This window comes from Megalobrama amblycephala, linkage group LG24 (genome assembly GCF_018812025.1).
Source record: "Megalobrama amblycephala isolate DHTTF-2021 linkage group LG24, ASM1881202v1, whole genome shotgun sequence".
Taxonomy (NCBI): domain Eukaryota; kingdom Metazoa; phylum Chordata; class Actinopteri; order Cypriniformes; family Xenocyprididae; genus Megalobrama; species Megalobrama amblycephala.
The window spans coordinates 15,027,342-15,050,782 of record NC_063067.1 but is presented as its reverse complement, the minus strand read 5'-3'; the positions used below and the strand labels follow the sequence as shown (position 1 = coordinate 15,050,782).

The window sequence follows — 23,441 nt, the reverse complement described above, 5'->3', positions numbered from 1 at the left end:
AGTTGTGTTCCGTATACACACGCAACGATACTTTAGGGGATTCACTACTGTATTTAAATGCAGTTGTCACTCTTGAAACTTTAGGCCTACAGTGTGTACGTGGCCACAAATCAAGCACTCTTGGAACTCATCTCAGCCAATCAAATTTTAGAACTGAAGCTATTGTATAATGATATTTGTGAGTGTCTCGTAATGGTATTACTGTGATTGCTCTTTATATTGTAAATCTTTTCTACAACACAAAGGAACTTTTTCAATTTGGCAAAAACCATGATTTGAAGACCTCTCCACCAAAATCTCAGACTGCAAGAGAAAATGGTGGTATTTGCTTAAGATTTTCGTGTATTCATTTTCCCACTCTGATATTCTGGAGTCAACTGTTTGAAATTCCACTAAAGCTCCACTGAAGGTAGGGCTAAAGTTCATCCTCTGCTGTCCCGTGTGGAGGACTGTAAATGTAGTGATCTGTATTCACTCAGCCTGTAGTTAGAGCCTCCTTTCTGCATGCCGACAGCAACACTGAGGCTCTTATATTCCCGGGTCCCTGCTTAAAATGCTAGAGCTACATATTCAAAGTGAGTGCGTGCTCTGGCCCTCAGCTGCTCCGAGAGGAGAGGACTATTTCTGAATGTAAATGACAGGTAAATGTCCCAGCGGGTATCAGAATTTTCACAGTGTCCTTCAGTGCAGACTGCCTGCCTACACATTGAAAGACCCTCAACCCTCTTTTCTCCAGTCCATTCAAACAACCAGAACCCTCAATATACAGAATGGTCTTATATGTCTTGTACCATTTAATGAAGTTATATTTGAACAGTGGGAAATGAATTTGATTCAGAATATTTAAATGTCACGGTATTTTATATGTGCATGCACCAGCATATTTCAATCAGGCTTCATTAACTTCAGTAATAAATCCACAGCTTTTATATATTGCTGTAGCCAAAGTGATGGTCTATTAGTTTTTCATTAAACATGTAAATTTTCAGAACACTTCAGTTAAGCCTTGATGACTCAATTTGTCAAAATATTACTGAAGCCCAAAAATAAAAATAAAAAATAGCATCTTTAACCAATCAACAAAACATTGAACAAGAACATGTAAACAAGGCTGTTCCTTTGCACGTTCTCACCCATTACTTTCACATTTAAACTGTTTATTGCAAATTAAATATAGTTGTAACATAATTCTCACAATTCTTTGAATTCATTTTATTTATGTAAAACATTTCTTTCACCTATATTTACAACTTCCCAGAAATCATGCTAAGGACTTATTTGGTTTAAGTATCGCATCATAATTCATTCAGAACTCTTAATCTGATATAATGTTCCAGGAAACAGAGGAACATATCCGGATGGATCGGATTGGATCAGTCATTCCATGTACATGTGCTCCTTAGCATTTTGTTCATAGTCGATGCACAAAGTGTCTTTATTAAAGTTGCTTGAAGAGGATCCGTCCCCTTCTGAAAATCCACATGAACAGGAAGCCAGTTTCACTACATACAGTAGGAGAATTAATATGTTCTTCCAGAGACATAGGAACATCCAAGAATATTACAGTTGAAGATTATTTCAGGCAAGGTATAGCTGGTTTGAGTGCACTCCACACAAAGGGATACGAGTTTAATTATCCAGGACTCACTGAGAGGAAACAAATATTTGACAATTGTCAAAAACAAAACAATGAAAGAACCAGAAGTGTTCTCTTAGAAAGTCTGGTGTCCGTGTTACTCAGAGATAGATGGATTTATCAGAAAGGGGCTCCAGTTCAAGTCATTAGACACATGTCTGTTGGTTTAGAGTTGGGAAAACTTAATTCAGCTTGTCGTCTTGGATATTTCCCTGAAAAAGTACAGTAAATAAAAGATGGATGAGCAATACGAAAACAACCTGAGAATGATTTTTATGTTCAAATACTTAGCCACAATATATCATGTAGAGATTATTTGTAAAAAAACAACCAAATGTGATTGGTATTATTAGACTTTATTATTTGTTTACAAATTTACCATAGTTCCCACACCTTTGAAATCCATAATTTGTCAGTTTTCTATTGGTCATTTTATGTCTTCACTGAATCATCAACAGGAAAAAGGAGGAATAAAATCAAAAACCTTTGTAAAGTTCCTCCGTTATGAGCTTTCCAGTGACTATATCTGCTACAACGATGTGTATGGGTGGGTATTCTGGAAAAAAAAAGAAAAGAAAAAGAAAATAAGGGAAAAATTGATACTGAGTGTGTTTTTTTTTCTTCTTTTCTTAATTAATCCCACCAGGAGGCACTTTACATTCCAAATGGTATTCCATAGAACTTTTAAAGAAATTACCATCGACCATATTGTTATTGGCTACCTGAAGAAACACTCTGATTGGTTACAATTATTTGCCGGTGTGTCATTTTCGAAGTTACATGACCAAATCACTGTTATTTTAATAAATATTGGATTTCTTGTGAGCTACAGCAGTGTGCAGGTCTTCTATTTTTATATTACTTCCCATGTCCACCACACCTGCCTGCAGCCATTCAGGTGTATGCGGGTTGTTTATTTATTGCTCTGTATTCTGTTCTTTATTAATAAAATATTTCAGTGAAATAAGCACAAAACAACAACGCAACACAGACTCACAATCAATCACATCATGCAATCATACACCGCACCACTAAGAGTCATGTATTGTTCAGTAACTTGAGTAATGTATGTAAAGTAACAAGAAATGCTTTCAGGTGCTCTAAATCTCACCCTGGTGGTTTTGATCTTGTTTCCGGAGTAGCACATCCAGCCGGAGTTATCTGGCAGAGTCTTGCATTCCTCTCCCTCCAGACATGGCTCCATCTCACACCACCACTTCCCAATCACTATAGAGGCTGCAAGCAGATCATAATTGGGTTAGACTCTTACTTGCGTCTGACTTAAAACAGGGTAAGGTTCCAATCTCCATCCTCCACTGCTCCTTGACCATCTGACAAATAATATTTACATGCTCACGTCTAAGGATGCTTTACTGACTGCATCACTCCAAATGCTTTAGGATAGATTTTTAAATATTTAGACTGTTAGCAATTTATGCATTATCTAAATTAAATTATTATATAAATTAATATTTCACCCCAAAATGAAAATTCTTTCATCACTCTCTCACCCTCATGTCTTTCCAAACCTGTATAATATTTTTTCTTTTGTGGAACATAGATATTTTGAGAAATGTTTTGTGTGTCCATTGTTACGACCCTGGTCTAGGGTCAGGGAAGTTAACATAAATAAAGAAATCTGAAACAGTTGCTACCCTGAGCCTGTGTGTTTCACTACACAGTAACATGGCAATCTCTTCAGGATTGGGCAGTGCCAAAATAATAAATAAAACGGGTCGCTAACTAAACCCAGGAACTCTAAATAACCTATGTGAAAGAAAAAGAAACAAATGACAGCAGTCTTTCCTGTCAACGGCAAAAACAGGAGAAAAAGATAGAGAGCATCTGCAAGTGTATTTTCGCTACCCTTCTTGTATCGTAAGTCAAGGTTAAACCCCTGAACCGTTAATGAGCATCTCATCAGTCTTTGATTTGAATTAGCCATATGTGAGAGAAAGGTCAATGGACTGTGTTCTGTATTCACTACTACAGGCAAAGTACTACCTCAAACATAAACCTCAAAGTGCTGAAGTGTTAGTAGTGGTGCATACAGACCATAATCCATTGACCTTTCTCTCATGTATGGCCAATTCAAATCAAAGACTGATGAGGTGGTCTAGGGGTACGATTCTCACTTCAGGTGCGAGAGGTCCTATAGGTCCAAATCCCGGACGAGCCCCCAATTTATGTTACGACCCTAGGGTCAGGGAAGTTAACATAAATAAAGAAATCTGAAATATGTATGTTTTTTTTTTTTCTTTTTTCTGTAGATCTCAAGACAATCTCTTCAGGATTGGGCAGTGCCAAAATAAAAAAAAAAAAAACTGGTCACTAACTAAACCCAGGGACTCTAAATAACCTATGTGAAAGAAAAACAAAAACAAATGACAGCAGACTTCCCTCTACGGCAAAAACAGGAGAAAATATATTTAAAATAAAGAAAACTGGCACCAAATTCCTACAGTTTTGAGGTGAATGTCACGGTAATATTTACAAAAAAAGTACCAAAAATAGTGGCGCACACACCAACTCACAAACACCACAGAAAAGGGAAAAAAAGAGAAGTAGCTAAATAGCATAGACAAGAAAACAACAGGTCACATGAAGAAATAAAGGTCTAGACAATAAAAGTTATATACAACAGGTTTGTTAACAACAGAATGAGATGCAACGCTATTTTACTATGAGACTCAAATTCACAGCACTCTCCCCGCCTCTTTCGGTATTTCAAAAGACGCAGGACTTCAAGGGACCAATCAGCAGGCACATCCTGGTACGTTCAATTAGGGCGGAGTCATCTAAGAGCAAGTAAAAGGAGAGACAGAGACACACACACACACACACACGCATACCGAAAATATGTCCCCAGACATAACACCATACAATGGAAGTCAATGCAGAGCAAAAATTGTAACATAACTTTTTGTGTTTTGCAGAAGAAATAAAGTCATACAAGTTTGGAACAACATGAGCAAGAGAAAATGATGACAGATTTACATTATACATGAATTACCCCTTTAAATTAAATTAAAATTAAATTAAATTACAAAAATGTAAAGTAAATAAATCTCTTAAATCTCTAATAAAAAGGTTCAAAAGGGTTCTATATAGAACATTTGGAAGAAAGGAGAGATGATTGCAAATGATTGAATAATACTTTCATGTTTAACAGGTTATTCATTCTTTTGTCTAGAGATCAGGTATGTTTATGAGTGGTTTAATTAATAATAATAATAAATAATAATAATAATGTAATTCAAATTAAGAATAAATTCTTAATGTGCGTCAAATAAAAAAGTTACACATAGGTCCATAGTGGACAAAAATATCAATGTCAAAAAACTGTCATAAATTTGAAGCTTGGGAGCAGGAGCACAGACTTAAGTTTGATCTAATTTTAAAGAAGACCCTTGGCAGATTATTGTTGAAGTAAAAAAGTTTAACAAAAAAAGTGAAACAAAAAAAGTTATAGAGGTTTAAGTTTATGAAAATGATTTATGAACATTATTTTATATAAAATATGTATTTTATGAAATATGTTAAACTCTAAAACTGCTAGAAAATCAAAGCCATAAATCTAATCAGGTTGTGTTCCAAATTTGAGGTTGATATCTCAAAAAAGTAGCTTTCAGTAAGATTTTGTTTGGGCACAGTACCAAATTTATATTTATTGTAATATGTGTTTTGTCATCAGAAGGATTGGCTTCTTCCAGCAGAGTCTGTTTTTTCACCCTCTTGAACATTTTATGCACTTTTTGTTCTTGCCGCAGTCGCCTTTGGCTTGTTCACTGGTGCTTTAAGGTACAATTTTCTATAAAACTGCTGTGAAACAATATGTTGTGAAAAGTGCTATACAAATAAAATTGACTTGAATCTAATGTGCTTGAATAGCCTCAGTGGATGGATGTCTGTGGTCAGTAGGTGCAGAGCCATTTCACAGAGTGGCACTTTATGAATCGTTCACTTAAATAACCTTGTAGTCTTATAGGAAAAAGGTCCATATTCTATGTATATAATGAAGGTCAATCTTCTGACATTACAGTGGAAGGTTTTAAGTCATTTCAGTTGCTTGAGAGAAAGGCATCCTTGTAAAACTATCAATTTTTCCCACTTTGAAGAAATTTATGATAATTACCAGATGGAGACTGAGTAGAGACCATTAAGGAAGCAGGTGCTCAGGGGTTTGAGAACATCTTATCTTTGCATCACTATGAATATGTTAGAATATAATACATTAATGCACCACTGTAATGCTGTCACATTGCATTGAACACCACACTTGAATATATAGTATAAGGCATGTATAAGGCACTTATATGTTATTAATATTCTAACAAGTACTCAAAGTTTGTGACTTACTCCATTTCCGTGATAATGGCATTGAACGTAAGTCACATTCATTAATAAAACAAAAGCACTCAACCAATAGTTGTCTCTTTGCGAATAGGCCTTTAAAATTTAATTTTCCTGTGCTCAACACTTTCTCCATGGTATTCTAAAAGAGTGAATAAATGCTCATGCTTTATAGACTTTGCTCACATGTACAATAGTCACAGCACTGCACGACTGAGGCAAATGTAACACTGTTCTGGCTACAGAGCAATAATAAAATCAATGGAAAACAACCTCAGGCAAGGGCTCTATGTTTTGATTAAAATTCACTTTACCAGGTCTCTTATCCTCCAAAAAGTAAACAAAGCATCTCATACATAACATGTAGCCTTCAATGTCATGTACTCCTTTGACAGAAAGATAGCCTTCAGCCTCATATCCTAGAATATCAATATGAATGATAAGAGAACGAGACCATGGACCAGTTTAATGGCCACCATCTCAGTCAATGTGTCATCTCAGGTTAGCTAGGAACCATAAATTACAGACAGAAAGAATAGACTACAAAAAACATTTAAATAAAAATTACCACTAAAATATTCTACTTCGATAAATATTACTGCTGCAAGACCATAATAAATGAAAATATTTAAAGGTGCCGTAGAACGTCTTTTTAAAAGATGTGATATAAGTCTAAGGTGTCCCCTGAATGTGTCTGTGAAGTTTCAGCTCAAAATACCCCATAGATTTTTTTTTATTCATTTTTTTAATTGCCTATTTTGGGGCATCATTAAATATGCGCCGATTCAGGCTGCGCGGCCCCTTTAAATCTCGTGCTCCCCTCCCCCAGAGCTTGCGCTTGCCTCAAATAGCATAAACAAAGTTCACACAGCTAATATAACCCTCAAAATGGATCTTTACAAAGTGTTCGTCATGCAGCATGTCTAATCGCGTAAGTATTGTATTTATTCGGATGTTTACATTTGATTCTGAATGAGTTTGATAGTGCTCCGTGGCTAAAGATAACATTACATATTGTTGGAGAGATTTATAAAGAATGAAGTTGTGTTTATGAATTATACAGACTGCAAGTGTTTAAAAATGAAAATAACGACAGTCTTGTCTCCGTGAATACAGTAAGAAACGATGGTAACTTTAACCACATTTAACAGTACATTAGCAACATGCTAACGAAACATTTAGAAAGGCAATTTACAAATATCACTAAAAATATCATGGATCATGTCAGTTATTATTGCTCCATCTGCCATTTTTTGCTGTTGTTCTTGCTTGCTTACCCAGTCTGATGATTCAGCTGTGCACAGATCCAGACGTTAATACTGGCTGCACTTGTCTAATGCCTTGAACATGAGCTGGCATATGCAAATATGGGGGTCATACATATTAATGATCCCGACTATTACGTAACAGTCAGTGTCTTTTAAACACAGTCTTTTAAACAAATGAGATTTATATAAGAAGGAGGAAACAATAGTGTTTGAGACTCACTGTATGTCATTTCCATGTACTGAACTCTTGTTATTTAACTATGCCAAGATGAATTCAATTTTTAATTCTAGGGCACCTTTAATAATAATGTTACTAGTTGGGTTTCCATCCAAACGTGAAGTGAATTTTTTCAAAGTTCGCAAAAAAACCCAACAAACAAAAAAACAAAAACAAATGCGAATTGACCCTTTGCCGGGAGTTTGATTGACAAGCGATCTAACCAATCATAACGCCGAATCCGCCATTTTGTCCGACAAAGCAGTCAGGAGTTAGAAGATTAACCTCGGTGGACTTTAACTTGAAAAATGGTTTGAAACAACATTGGTTCACGAGCTGCTTGAGCTGAGGCGCTACAGCAATCTGTCACGACACATTAAAGAGCCACAAAATAGTATTTATTGTTTAAATTTCTTTAAAAAATGACACAATTTGAAAGCTGGGACTTTGTTTAATATCATAAGTAACCTGCTCTGTCTTTTCTGTCGACATGTTGTCAGTGTCCTCTTTGCTCCGCGATGTATTTTTAACTCTGTGTGGCGTGACAGCACCATGGCTTGTCGGACAAAGCAACAGTAACTAAGGGGGGCGGGTCTTTGCGAAGGGTCAATTAGGTGCATTTCCATCAAGTTGTTCGAGCATATGATGGTGGTATTGGTAACCTAGTAACCAACAGTAAATAAAACACCATCAGCGGAAACAACCGATTAGTCATGTGGGTTTAATGTTTTATTCGGCAAATGCGTTTCCATCTCCCATTATTCACATTAACTCCTTTTCACAGAAAATTACACACACAAAATAACTCAAGCGAGCATAAAAACTTTTTTGCGAATTAAGGGATTTTTTTCTGATATATGCCATTTACATCACTAGTTTCTGATGCAATACTTCAAAATGTGCATAATAACAGGGTGATGGAAACAGCTAATGACGCAGGACCTAAATATAAATAAAAATTATTTCAACATATTTATATAAAATATTATTACATCAGTTCATGTTACTGCTGCAAGACCTAAATAATTTAATATGGGAAGTGGATGCTACCAGAATCTTTCTGTCATTGACTTGTAATTACTTTCTTGGCAAAAACTTTTTTTTTTTTTTTTTTTTTTAAAGGTAAAACAGCAACAACATGAAGTTCCAAGTATAAGTAAAAGTAACCTTGGACCAAACATCTGAATATTTCCCCTGTTGCTTTAAATAAATCAAGATTTTTTCAGAGTGCAGACCATCCTTGTGTATTTTTGGGAAAATAACAAACACAGAAACAACGCACAAATATCAGGAAAAAAAGTCACTTTCAAACACGCCTCTGCATCCGGATTTTACTAGTCCTCTACAGAACAGACAGCACACTGCAGCCTGAAACGATGAAAAATATTTTTGTTTTTACTGATGCTGCTGTCTTGTGGGCAAATTCTGTTAACTTTCATGTGTTTTTCACAAAGTCTGTTGAGTCTTTCCCCACCCAGATGCTATTTATTATAAAATATCTAATACAGAATCCTAAACACAACAGCTATAGTTTCAGATGAAGATTAGGCTAAATATGTTGTAAATATACATTTACCAGCCACTTTATTAGGTACACCTGTTCAACTGCTTGTTAACGCAAATATCTAATCAGCCAATCACATGGCACCAACTCAATGCATTTAGGCATGTAGACATGGTCAAGACGATCTGCTAAAGTTCAAATTGAGCATCAGAATGGATAAGAAAGGTGATTTAAGTGACTTTGAATGTGGCATGGTTGTTGGTACCAGACGGGCTGGTCTGAATATTTCAGAAACTGCTGATCTACTGGGATTTTCACGCACAACCATCTCTAGGGTTTACAGAGAATGGTCAGAAAAAGTGAAAATATCCAGTGATCAGCAGTTTTGAGGGTAGAAAATGTCTTGTTGATGCCAGAGGTCAGAGGAGAATGACCAGAATTGTTCGAGCTGATAGAAAGGCAACAGTAACTCAAATAACCACTCGTTACAATCGAGGTCTGCAGAAGAGCATAACTGAACACAACAGCTGAGAACAGGAAACTGAGGCTACAATTGGCAAGGGTTTACCAATGTTGGAGAATAGAAGGTTCGAAAAATGTTGCCTGGTCTGATGAGTCTCAATTTCTGCTGCGACATTCAAATGATAGGGTCAGAATTTGGCTTAAAATACATAAAAGCATTGTACCGAATTAACTCAAAAGAGAAATATGAATAATTAATCTTAACTTGTTGTATTCTAGTATTTGAATCAGTTAATCGAATTAACTTGATGTAGCTGAATTAATATTACAATCAGTTAATCTGTTCGGCCAGCAGTACAGTTGGCGGTACCACTTTTAGCATAGCATAGCATAGTTCATTGAATCTGATTAGACCATTAGCATCTCGCTCAAAAATGACCAAAGAGTTTCAATATTTTTCCTATTTAAATCTTGACTCTTCTGTAGTTACATCGTGTACCTACACGACTGACGGAAAATGAAAAGAAAAGTTCTAGGCCAATATGGCTAGGAACTATACTCTCATTCCGGCGTAATAATCAAGGAACTTTTCTGCCATATCATGGGTGCAGCAGACGCCATGGTTGCAAGGCACGCTCCCTGTGCAAACAGGGGGTCACAGGCGCTGCGTAATATCATTGCGTCTGCTGCACCCATGGTACGGCAGAAAAGTTCCTTGATTATTACGCCGGAATGAGAGTATACAGGTGCTGGTCATATAATTAGAATATCGTGAAAAAGTTAATTTTTTTATTGTAAATTATTTTTAAAAATGAAACTTTCATATATTCTAGATTCCCTACATGTAAAGTAAAACATTACAAAAGTTTTTTTTTTTTAATTTTGATTATTAGAGCGTACAGCTCATTAAAGTCCAAAATCCAGTATCTCAAAATATTAGAATATTTCCTAAGATCAATCAAAAACTGGATTTTCAAAACAGAAAAGTTCAAGTTCTTTAAAGTATGTTCATTTGTACACTCAATACTTGGTCGGCAGCACATATTACAGCAAATGATTTGCTCCTAGCACAAATTACAGCATCAGTGAAGTGTGGCATGGAAGTGATCAGCCTGTGGCACTGCTGAGGCACTATTGAGCCTTCAGATCATCTGTATATTGTTGGATCGACTGTTTCTCATCTTTCTCTTGAAAATATCCCATAGATTCAGGGGTCAGACATGTTGGCTGGCCAGTAAAGCACAGTAATATCATGGTCAGCAAACCACTTGGAAGTGGTTTTTGTACTGTGGGCAGGTGTTAAAGTCCTGCTGGAAAAGGAAATCAGCATCTCCATAAAGCTTGTCAGCAGATGGAAGCATAAAGTGCTCCAAAATCTCCTGGAAGATGGCTGCATTGACTTTGCACTTGATAAAACACAATGGACCAACACCAGCAGATGTCACAGCCCCCCAAATCATTACTAACTTCAGAAACTTCCCACTAGACTTCAAGCAGCTTGGATTTTGTGCCTCTCCAGTCTTCCTTCAGACTCTGGGACCATGATTTCAACATGAAATGCAAAATTTACTTTTATCTGAAAAGAGGACTTTCGACCACTGTTCACTGTCCAGTTCTTTTTCTCCTTAGCCCAGGTAAGATGCTTCTGACGTTGTTTCTGTTTCAGAAGTGGCTTGGTAGTCCTTTTCCTGAAGATGTCTGAGTGTGGTGACTCTTGATGCACTGACTCCGGCTTCATTTGACTCATTGTGAAGCTCTCCCAAGTGTCTGAATCGGCTTTACTTGACAATATTCTCAAGCTTGTGGTCATCCCTGTTGCTTGTGCACCTTTGCCTACCCAATTTCTTCCTTCTAGTCAACTTTGCATTTAATATACTTTGATACATCACTCTGTAAACAGCCACCACATTCAGTAATGACCATCTGTGACTTACTCTCTTTGTGGAGGGTGTCAATGATTGTCTCCTGGACCATTGCCAAGTCAGCAGTCTTCCCCATTAGTGTGGTTTCAAAGAACAAGAGATACCCGGAATTTATACTGTAGGGAATGTCATTTAATGAAACTCAAATGTAAATATTCTAAGCTTTCATGAGTTGTACACTCTAATTAACAAATTTAAAAAAAAAAAAAAAAAACTTTTGAAATGTTTTACTTTACATGTAGGGAATCTAGTATAAATGAAAGTTTCATTTTTTAAAATAATTTATAATAAAAAAATGAACTTTTTCAAGATATTCTAATTATATGACCAGCACCTGTAGTTCCTAGCCATATCGGCCTAGAAAATCGCAACTTTTCATTTTCCGTCGGTCTTAGTACACGATGTAACTACAGAAGAGTCAAGTTTTAAATGGTAAAAATATTGAAACTCTTTGGTCATTTTTGAGTGAGATGGTAACGGTCTAATCAGATTCAATGAACTATGCTAAGCTATGCTAAAAGTGGTACCACCAGACCCGGAGATTGGCTGAATGGATTTGAAAACGGTAAAACTCAACTGTTTAACTCTAGGGGAGTTGGAAAATGAGCCTATTTTCAAATAAAGTGGAGTGTTCCTTTAATACTAGATTGCCGTTTAGTGTTCAAATGTATGATACTTGGAAATTGCCTTAGCAGTTAAGGAACTAACAGTTCTGTTATCAGACATGCATAACACTATACAATATACAAACAGTACAATATACAAACAGTAATAATACACAAAATGTACTGGGGAAATGCATGTTCATTCATTTAGACTTGTCAATGAATTACTGGCAAGGATTCCATTTTTATGGACCGAATGTATGATTTTTGTGGCCTTTTACAATTGTGTGTTTAATCGCTCCAGATGCTACATCATAGATCCATCCTGCATTGTATCAATGGTTCAGGCTTCTGCTGGTGGTGTAGAGATGTGGGGAATATTTTCTTGGCACACTTTGGGCCCCTTAGTACCAACTGAGTATTGTTTAACGCCACGTCCTGCCTGAGATTTGTTGCTGATCATGTCCATCTCTTTATGACCACAGTGTACCCATCTTCTGATGTCTATGTCCAGCAGGATAACACGCCGTTTCACAAAGCTCAAATCATCTCAAACTGGTTTCTAAACACTGGTTACTCAAATGACCTTCACAGTCTTCAGATCTCAATCCAATAGAGGCCCTTTAGGCGGGATGGGACATCATGGATGTGCAGCCGACAAATCTGCAGCAACTGTGTGATGCTATCATGACAATATGGACCAAAATCTTTAAGGAATGTTTCCAGCACCTTGCTGAATCTATGCCACAAAGAATTAAGACAAAAGGGGTTCCAACCCGGTACAAGCAAGGTGTACCTAATAAAGTGGCCATTGAGTGTATGTTCCTGTTGGATTCATTTATCCATATATATAAATGTCTTGACATGTTTGCAAAAGATCATGATGCTAACCCTTGATTTAGCCCTTACCATTTAAAGAAATCAGCCTTAAACAATGGCAGCCTCAGTCACCAACCATTCACTTTCAGTTCATCTTTTTTCCATACAATGACAGTGAATGGTGAGTGAGGCAGCCATTCTGTTTAACATCTCCTGCATGGAAGAAAGAAAGTCACTGGGGTTTGGAACGACACAACGGTGAGTAAATGATAACAGAATTGTTATTTTTGTGAACTATCCCTTTAAGCTGGGCATTTAAGTGTTTTAACATCCAAAAAAGACAGACGTCATCTTTAAGAAAAGAACATCCTAATGAGCTTTACTTGGGGGAAAAGGTTGGATGCTCCTCCGCGAGATGCAGTCAAAGTTAATGTTCTTTGATTATCTTGTGGTGCGTTGCGAGTGAGATGTTCTCCCAGAAGTGTTAGTTTACAGCAGCTCGTTTGTCATAAGGACAGAGCATTAATAATGAAAAGCCCTGAGGATCTGAGCTTTTCTAGGGCAGGGACACTGCAAGAGCGACCCTGAACAGAGTTTCTTCAAACATACCACACCTTAAAAAAAGCTGCACAGTCTTTTGGAGAACCTTGCAGCTTTACACAGCTGCACAGAGTGCGTTAAAGCACAGCTGTTCAGCCACTGCACAGCTGCACTGAGATACAGTCGAGAATCTGGTATATGTCATTTAACATAACACGAAGGAAGCTACATGCACTTAAGACTTAAGTTGACATATGCCATGTCTCTTCACCTACCGTCAACACAGGAGGGTTTATTCCTGGTGGTTCCTGCTACTTTTCCTGGTAAACAGGAACACTTCACCGTCTGAGATCTCTCTTCTATCTTGTTTTTGTTACAGCACCTGTGGGCCGCAATCACCTCGCATGTCCCTCCTTCTGTCGAAAGACAAAGCCATTAGTAAACAAACAAAAACTCCTGACTCGCCACGTGGATCTACATTTACAATCATTATCTCATGCATGTCATCTTTCATGGTCCCATTATATTGCCACATAATTCATCATGTATTTCAATGTAGACACCGCAGACACTCCTTAGGGAGGATGAGGCGCTTTAGAAGTGGAGGAGAAAAGAAAGAGGGAGTGAGATATATATGAGAGATGATACACAGTTTTTACAGGTATATACCATATTTTAGATGTAAATTGTATCTTATTTTTTTCTTATTTCTTTTTTACCCTATATTTTTCCATATTAACTCTTTATTTGTTTATTTTTTTCATTGTCACTGTCTTTTTCTTTTCAGCTTATTTTTCCCTTTCATGTTCCCTTTTTATTATTTTTCCTTGTCCATTTTTAATTTTCCCTTTCATTTCCTATATTTATTTATTAAGCAAAATCAGGACAAAAGCATGCACATCACTGGCAAAAATATGCTCAAAGATGGGTGCTCGACAAAAGAATATTAATAAAAAGCTCGAAATGTAACCTGTGTGAGTCTTATATTAAATATTTTGCTTATTTTTGGATCTCTGTCGACTTTCTGCTTTTTATCTATATTATTTATTCACATAACATAATTTCTTTTTCTTCTTTCTTTCTTTCTTTCTTTCTTTCTTTCTTTCTTTCTTGCTTTCTTTCTTTAATAAATAACCTTGTAGTCTTAGTTTTCCCCTATCAAATATTGTTTTTATTTTTTCCTTGTCCCTTTTTTAATTTTCCTTTCAGTACAGCTAATTGTACCTTTCTTTTGCTCTCTCCTTCATTTCCTATATTTCTTTCTTTGTTTATTTTCTGTCTATTTTTAAGCAGTACACTCAACAATCATGCCAATAAAGCTTTGCTGACTCTGAGAGAAGAGAAAAAGCTCTGTAGGTTCAAGACAAAGGTAAAGAGAAAGGTTCTCGATGGCTGATGCTTGTATAAGAGTACAAACCCGATTCCAAAAAAGTTGGGACACTGTACAAATTGTGAATAAAAAAGGAATGCAATAATTTACAAATCTCATAAACTTATATTTTATTCACAATAGAATATAGATAACATATCACATGTTGAAAGTGAGACATTTTGAAATGTCATGCCAAATATTGGCTCATTTTGGATTTCATGAGAGCTACACATTCCAAAAAAGTTGGGACAGGTAGCAATAAGAGGCAGGAAAAGTTAAATGTACATATAAGGAACAGCTGGAGGACCAATTTGCAACTTATTAGGTCAATTGGCAACATGATTGGGTATAAAAAAAGCCTCTCAGAGTGGCAGTGTCTCTCAGAAGTCAAGATGGGCAGAAGATCACCAATTCCCCCAATGCTGTGGCGAAAAATAGTGGAGCAATATCAGAAAGGAGTTTCTCAGAGAAAAATTGCAAAGAGTTTGAAGTTATCATCATCTACTGTGTATAATATCATCCACAGATTCAGAGAATCTGGAACAATCTCTGTGCGTAAGGGTCAAGGCGGGAAAACCATACTGGATGCCCGTGATCTTCGGGCCCTTAGATGGCACTGCATCACATACAGGAATGCTACTGTAATGGAAATCACAACATGGGCTCAGGAATACTTCCAGAAAACATTGTCGGTGAACACAATCCACCGTGCCATTCACTGTTGCCGGCTAAAACTCTATAGGTCAAAAAAGAAGCCATATCTAAACATGATCCAGAAGCGCAGGCGTTTTCTCTGGGCCAAGGCTCATTTAAAATGGACTGTGGAAAAGTGGAAAACTGTTCTGTGGTCAGACGAATCAAAATTTGAAGTTCTTTTTGGAAAACTGGGACGGCATGTCATTCGGACTACAGAGGACAAGGACAACCCAAGTTGTTATCAGCGCTCAGTTCAGAAGCCTGCATCTCTGATGGTATGGGGTTGCATGAGTGCGTGTGGCATGGGCAGCTTGCACATCTGGAAAGGCACCATCAATGCTGAAAGGTATATCCAAGTTCTAGAACAACATATGCTCTCATCCAGACGTCGTCTCTTTCAGGGAAGACCTTGCATTTTCCAACATGACAATGCCAGACCACATACTGCATCAATTACAACATCATGGCTGCGTAGAAGGAGGATCCAGCCTGCAGTCCAGATCTTTCACCCATAGAAAACATTTGGCGCATCATAAAGAGGGAGATGCAACAAAGAAGACCTAAGACAGTTGAGCAACTAGAAGCCTGTATTAGACAAGAATGGGACAACATTCCTATTCCTAAACTTGAGCAACTTGTCTCCTCAGTGCCCAGACATTTGCAGACTGTTATAAAAAGAAGAGGGGATGCCACACAGTGGTAAACATGGCCTTGTCCCAACTTTTTTGAGATGTGTTGATGCCATGAAATTTAAAATCAACTTATTTTTCCCTTAAAATGATACATTTTCTCAGTTTAAACATTTGATATGTCATCTATGTTGTATTCTGAATAAAATATTGAAATTTGAAACATCATTGCATTCTGTTTTTATTCACAATTTGTACAGTGTCCCAACTTTTTTGGAATCGGGTTTGTACTTTAACAATGAGTAATCTGGAATGAACCAAAGTTCTTTAAGGATGACGGCCTGTAAGTTCCTTTACTCAGAGTGAGATCATACCAAACAAATCCAGCCTTTAGAGATAGATATCTCAGTTAAATCTTCAGTTCATGAGCTGATTGGACATATTATTCTCTAAATAGTGAGCACCATCGTGCAGTGCTCTGTGAATTCAAGGTTACCTGAATAGATTTTGTTATTTTAACAAAAATATTCAGTAAATACACTGCTGAACAATAGCACAGTGATGACTCAGAAACAAATTTGTGTGGACTAGGTGACTTTTCTGACAAAACCACATCAGTTCAAGTACTGTTTATATCAGTAACACCCACAGAGGCCAAATACCAAGGTAGCCCTAGATATAGTTAATATAAAATGTAAAATTCTGTAATTACTATTATACTTGCTCTCATTTTGTTCCAAAGCCATTTGGCTTTCGTTCATACATGGAAAAATAAAATAAAATTTAAAACATTTTTTTTTTTTGTTTTTTTTAAAGATCCTGCTGTCTTTTCAAAAAAGTAGTTCATATAAGTTTACACTATAAGTCTTATGTAGTCAAATAATAGATTTAGGCCTATGTGAGGAACAGACTGAAATTTAAGTCGCTATTCACTGAATGTTTGAAATCTGCCTTATCTCCCCTTAGTACATTCACGAGACAAGCAATTAGTGTTGTCCGATTCGAATCATACTTCTGAGTCAGAACTTTTCATTGAATCAGTTGAGCCAGTTCACAAAGCCAGTCTAAATGATTCATTCACTGATTCGGTTCCAGAGTTCAATTCACTCCTAAAGATCCGGGAGCAGAAAATAAAATCAACAAGTTGCATTTCAGTCTGTTCCTCACACAAACTTTTCGTATGACTTCAGATGACATGAAATATAGCACAAGATTCTTATAGACCACTTTTATGGTGCTTTGCGTTCTTTTTGAAGCTTGAAAGCTTCAAACTTCCCTGTTATTGCATGGAAAACAGTGAACATTATGGATGTTTCTCCATTGGTGATTAATAGAAGAAAGGAAGTCATGTGGGTTGGGAACAACATCGTGGTGAGTAAATGATAAGTTTTTTTATTTTTGGCGGAAGAACTAATTTTTAAACTTTAGCACTAGCAAGCTAGTCACCAGGGGCTATACTATTTAACGGAAGGACTGCACCTAATGAATTTCCTTGATAGAATGATAATTTATGGTTATAAAATAAATAAAATTATGTTTAATTGTTTTAATATTTTTGTGTAGCAATAATGTTATGGCTACCCCACTGTATGCCTTCACGATAGGCCTATAGCACGGTCTTTCATACCGCACTGCGTAATTGCATACAAAATGAGAATTTGAAAATTAACCATCTTCACTGGAGAAAAAAAAAAAAAAAAAAAAAAGTGGTTTTCCAGTCTAGTATTCTAAGGGGTCGAAAATGGCATAAGATATGTGCACCTGCTAACAAGTTCCAGTCATGGCCATAACTACAAGGTTTGACTTCAAGGAGTTAAAGAGGCAAACAGCCTTGTGGAAATCAGGAAACAATAATGCTACACCGAGAACTGTTGTGGATTGTTGAGTAGGCCTTGTTTGTGCTGCTTTAATTATGAAAAGTACTCCATTCCCTAGTGGGGCTTCAGTCAGAATTCACAGGGGTTTGTTTTCTTTAATGCCTAGTCTTAATTACACAAGACAGACCCAGTTTCCACTTTGATCTATCAAGAGAGGGAGAAAATGCAGGAGCTCCTGACTAAAATATCTTGACTCCTCATTGAGCGTAAACAGAGCAGTGGGACTCTCATTTGGGGATTCGAAAAGAGTGGGGGAAAGGGAAGAGAAAAAAAATGTTAAATGCACTTTCAAAAATCAATAAAAATGTAAATAGCTTCTCGGTCTCCAGCTTCTTAGGCTCTCATTACCTCTAGATTGAAGTTAGTCAAAACAGGAGGGGGAAGACACAGAAAGAAAGACAGGAACAGAGCGCTGCCTGTCGACTGTTTTAACAGCACATCAGAATATTTTAGAGCGCTTCTGAATATTTAAGCAGGTGACAGTGGACAGCTCAGATCCATGCAGGGATGTGATTGCTTTTTGTATTCTGTCACTTTGTGCGACTCGCTAGAAATTGATTGCTGAACCTCAGGGGCTTAACGTTATCTCGTATAGGCCTCCGTGTGGCTCCTTCCTGCTCAACATATCAAACAGAGGGTCAGAGGACTTTTAAAGCTGTGGTAAAGCACTGTCAAGCAGCTTTCATTAACTGGACCCTATGTCAGTGTGTGTGTGTGTGTGTGTGTGTGTGTGTGTGTACATACTGTACACTGGGGTCTGAGACCACTAGTGAAAATGCATTTTTTTTCTCCATTTTTTTCTACAATTTCTTCATATTAAGTGGAAAGTTGAATTGAAAAAATACATTTTGTACTTGGATTGCTCATCTTTTGCTTTGATGACAGCAGAACTGGAGCTTCATGAACGCTACAGGTCTGGTGATGATGTTCTCCGGGATGATTTGAGAAGGTCCAAACTCCAAAGAGCATTTTAAAGGGTTAGTTCATCCAAAAATGAAATTTCTGTCATTAAGTATTCACCCTCATGTCGTTCCAAACCCACAAGACCTTCGTTCATCTTTGAAACACAAATTAAGATATTTTTGATGAAATCCGAGAGGTTTTTTATCCCCAATAGAAAGCAATGAAATTACCACATTCAAGGTCCAAAGAAGCAGTAAAGACATCATTAAAATAGTCAATGTGACTACAGTGGTTCAACCTTAATGTTATGAAGTGACGAGAATATGTGCCAAAACAAAACAAAAATAAATTTATTCAAGAATTTTTTCCTCTTCCCTGTCATTTTCCTACACAGTTGATGCTGTGATGTCTTTACTACTTCTCTGGACCTGGAATGTGGTAATTTTCGTTGCTTTTTATGGGGGATAAAAAAACCTCTCAGATTTTATCAAAAATATCTTCATTTGCATTCAAAAGATGAACAAAGGTCTTGCGGGTTTGGAACAACATGATGACAGAAATGTAATTTCTGTCAGGACCACTATCGTCAAATATGATTGATAATTGCGTAGAGTTTGTATTGGCGGTATGGTTCTGTTCTGGGCAAGAACTCCCTGGGCAGCCCAGCATGGATAAGAGCAGGGAGAGCAGCAATAACCCCCCCTAGGGTAAACAGAACAGAACCAACATATGCACATATTTCAAGATTTAGTCTGATTCAGGGGAATCATAAGGCCAATCCTGACTGAAGAGCAGAGGAGCTGGGGATGGAGGAGGGTAATTAGCTCCTGAGAAATTCAATCGCTGCTGATAATACTGAGGAGCTTATATATGGTGCTGCGATAGGCGTTGTATTCCTATAGGTAGACGTGAGTCACCTGGGAGTCAGCTGATGCGAGCTTGACTGACGTGACCTGCCAGAACTGACGCTAACCCTTGATTTTTGGATGAACTATCCCTTTAAATTCAATGACCATCTGGACAAAGAGTCACATGCTTACTTACTCTATTAGGGACCTAAAAGTAGTGCATAATCTTAATCTTCATTTTATGTCATAACGTAGGGCTGCACTATTTGGGGAAATAATCAAATAGCAATTTTTGATAAAAATTGTGATTAAAAAAAAGTTTGCTGTGCTTGTTTTTAGGGCTGAGATTATAAATATAACAATAAAATAATCATATTATTATTAACTAAAGAAAAACATTAAATAAAATATGAAATATGAAATAGTTTTAATTAGCAACATTAAATAATATACATATTTCACTGTAAAATAAATCAAGTATTTATGAACAATAATATAATAATTTTATTTTACAGTACAACAGCTAAATTACAACACTAATATTTATAGCTTTTTAAAATTAATTTTCAAACATCTAAGACTAAGCACTTCTCATTACAATTGTGGGAAGATAAGTGACCCAAACTCAGCATTTACTATGAACTAAGCCACTCTGAGACATTGAAAACACCAGATCATGATTCGCATGTAAAAGAACACAGTGCATTGCTTCACTCTGAAACACGCAGTGCATATACAGTATGTTTTTAACGAAATCACAGCCTAATCGTGATTCAGTTTTATTTTGATTAATCGTGCAAACTTATATAATGTTGATTTGTCCTTAAATGGTTTAATGTCAAATTTTAATTAGATTCCCATAGGCTCAGACTTTTGGACCCCACTATATACCGCCAACCAGACTCTAACACTTACCATTGTTCAATTTCTTTTTTAAACCTTATACCATTTTTAGCATTTTTGGATCTCTTTTCTAGCTCCTTTCATCAAATTTATATCTGAAATTAGATCCAGTATCCATTTAAACGGAAGAAGCCAAAAGCAGTCTAGCACTTTGCTGCTGTAATGTTCACTAAACTCTGCAGGAACGACTCAAAAAACATTCATCCAGAAAATTCAATTTAGAAGTCTTGCGTATAATTCCATGAAATGTTAATGACTAAGCAAACTTAGAAAACCTACAGAGTATCATTGAATGGTGCTGAGTTTCATATTTTTAAAAGACATAGCATAAGGTCACCCTGAGGGAGTGTGGGCCACACCACTGATTGATCTAGCGGATGCACTCATAGCTGCTGTGGTAGGGAATCCTGCATCATACTGCTTACTACAAGGGCTATTTCAGGCACTTATTCAGTTTAATGGATATGAGACCAGGCCATCGGGGACCAATATAGGCTCATTTTCCTGTTGCAGCCAGGGTGCGGAGAGAGAAAAATAGACAGCGTATTACACACGGGCTATAACTTTGACTCTTCTGCTGTCTAATTAGCCAGCTGGAGTGTGTGTGTGTGTGTGTGTGGCGTGTTTGTCTGTCTGGAGAAGGCGTAGTGTGTGCATTCGGCCTCAATTGTTCCATTCATCCGCAGCCATCTGCGTGAGAGTTTTCCCTGACAGGCAGGTTATATCACAACCTCTCAACAGCAAACAAACACGCTTTCAGAGGACAAACAAACAGTGACAGATGAGCAAGCACAATGGGCCTCTGCTTATGAACATATGAGCCTGGACAGGAACTATTTCAGTCACATGCAGTGCAAAACAGTGAGAAGGGAAACGGGTTGACGAAAAGAGGAGCCAATCTGGGTAAGGATACAGAAAAGCTGCACGCTGATAGCAGATCCATTCCTATTAGTAGTCCATGACAAATTTACAGGGGAAGTATATAATTTATAATCTAGGTAAAAGAAAATATGATGCAGACATGGGCATTGGAAACATTGTATGTGGGCCCACCCACTTTTTAAACCAATGATAGTGGACCCACTCACTTTTACCATCTCTAATTCAGCGCATATGTCTGTTCACTTTTCAGAGCGCCGTCAGTCACATCCATTCCACTTGGGGAATGCCCTAATAAATGTGACCCGTGTTGGCAGAATGAGTCACAATGAGCAAATTTTCAAAAATGAGTTGTTATTTTCATTCTCTATTATTCTCTATTTAAAAGACCCTCAAAATTATTTATGATTTATTGGAATTCGACAAAAAATGACTGAGCTACACCTGTTTGAAGTCAATAGAGTCAGCAAAGTCAATTTTGAGAAAAATCAAGTTAAAGTTTTCTGAAGGTTCGAAAACAAAATCACCTAGCAACCATACCTTAAAATTCCTGGTAATACCACCAAATTTGGCACAAATATATATACTGTATCACACGAATGTAATATAATGATAAACATCAGATGTTTTTCCCCAACAGTTAACCAAACGTTCACAACAGATGTTTGCGTGAATACTCACCAAGACAGATTTTTGGAAATACTGAAATTCTGGGTAAACAGTCAAACCAAAATTTATTAAGACACCTTGGATCAGCTCTGTTCGGAGTACATGTGGTTCCTCTCTAAGTGGTGTTGAAATGGCGCTGAAGCAGAGTTAATTAAGCAATTAATTAAGTGATGATTGTGCATTAGTGATGAACACCTGCTGTTAACAAGCAGAATCACTGAAGAAAAGAGAAACACAAGAACCTTGAACATTTCATTCATTAACACAGTTTATTCACTATAGTTTAAAAAATGGTAATAAAATATGACAAGATCTCAGAGTTAAACTGTGTCAGAAAAAAAATTAATCTTAACACTTAAGCAAAACATAGTCAGGTCAAAGTGTCTGAATAATTTTTGGTTCCACATTTTTATCAATTTTACTGGTAGTCCACTGTATGAAGAATGTTTGGGTATAATATCACAATTGACTTTATTTTGCTATCCTCACTTACATAAATTAACTATAGTGTCGTGCATCCACTAGCAAAAATATACCAAAAATATCAAAAACATCTGAATAATTTGACTATGTGTATATTGAGATTGCACGCTGTCTGAGGCGTTTGTATGTGCACTTCGGATCTATCAGTCAGAGCGAGTAAGATCGTTTTGTTTATGTCAGCATGTGTTTGAAAATCACATTTCATTGGTTCACACTCATGTCATCAAGAATTTGCTATAAATATTCACAAAGTTGAAATGCTGCGCTTTAAAACGATACCAACTTTGTCCAGAGTGGAAGTGCCAGTCGTCCAGAAGTGAGCAGAAAAAAACTGCATTTTTCATGGACAAAGAAAGGGTACTCCTCTCAGAAAACGTACGTTAATTGCTATTTGTAGCATTGGGATCGCTAGATGAGGGCTTAATGAACTAATTTTTGTGAAAACCTCAAAACTGACATTTTTCACTCTAGTTCGAAATGAGCCTGTGCGCATTCTGACTCATTTTACCAGCACGGGTCATAAATTTATCTCCATGCCATGTTTTAGCTAGAGCCTTGACTTCCACGCTGCTGCTTCCTCAAATCCATTCCACTTGGCTTATTTAATGCGCATGTGCAGTCCTAAGCGCGAGTGTCAGGTTTCTATGGGAACCGGTGATGCAATGACTTTATCAATCAGCGATTGGCTCTTTTACTTAGAAGGCGGGATGTATTCCGCCATATTGCGCTTTGCATTTTCTCCCATATTCATAACCAACAGAAGTGAACCATCTTTCTATATCTATAATATTTGTTCCTATAGGCATCATGTAGTCTTTGGTGCACCATTGAATTACAGTTACACTTACACTATGTT

The 23,441-nt window shown here is 36.9% G+C and overlaps 1 protein-coding gene and 1 long non-coding RNA gene across 4 annotated transcripts in view; one reads left to right on the top strand and one right to left on the bottom strand.

Annotated features, from left to right (window-relative positions):
- Positions 1-1,140: 1,140 nt before the first annotated feature.
- The window catches only part of tafa1a (TAFA chemokine like family member 1a), a 63,177-nt gene continuing 40,876 nt past the window's right edge, over positions 1,141-23,441 (bottom strand). The window contains exons 3-6 of one of the 3 annotated variants that reach the window (XM_048178998.1): positions 13,602-13,742; positions 2,748-2,872; positions 2,121-2,192; positions 1,141-1,848 (exon numbers count right to left, since the gene is read on the bottom strand). In XM_048178998.1, the coding sequence (XP_048034955.1) occupies positions 2,166-2,192; positions 2,748-2,872; positions 13,602-13,742 (293 nt within the window). In that variant the 3' untranslated portion in view covers positions 1,141-1,848; positions 2,121-2,165. The remainder of the gene's footprint in view (positions 1,849-2,120; positions 2,193-2,747; positions 2,873-13,601; positions 13,743-23,441) is intronic. The other 2 variants (XM_048178997.1, XM_048178999.1) reach the window with 2 other exon arrangements.
- Positions 17,136-23,441, top strand: part of LOC125260571 — a 66,641-nt gene continuing 60,335 nt past the window's right edge. Inside the window, exon 1 of the long non-coding RNA XR_007183074.1 lies at positions 17,136-17,394. This is a non-coding gene — a long non-coding RNA (uncharacterized LOC125260571). The remainder of the gene's footprint in view (positions 17,395-23,441) is intronic.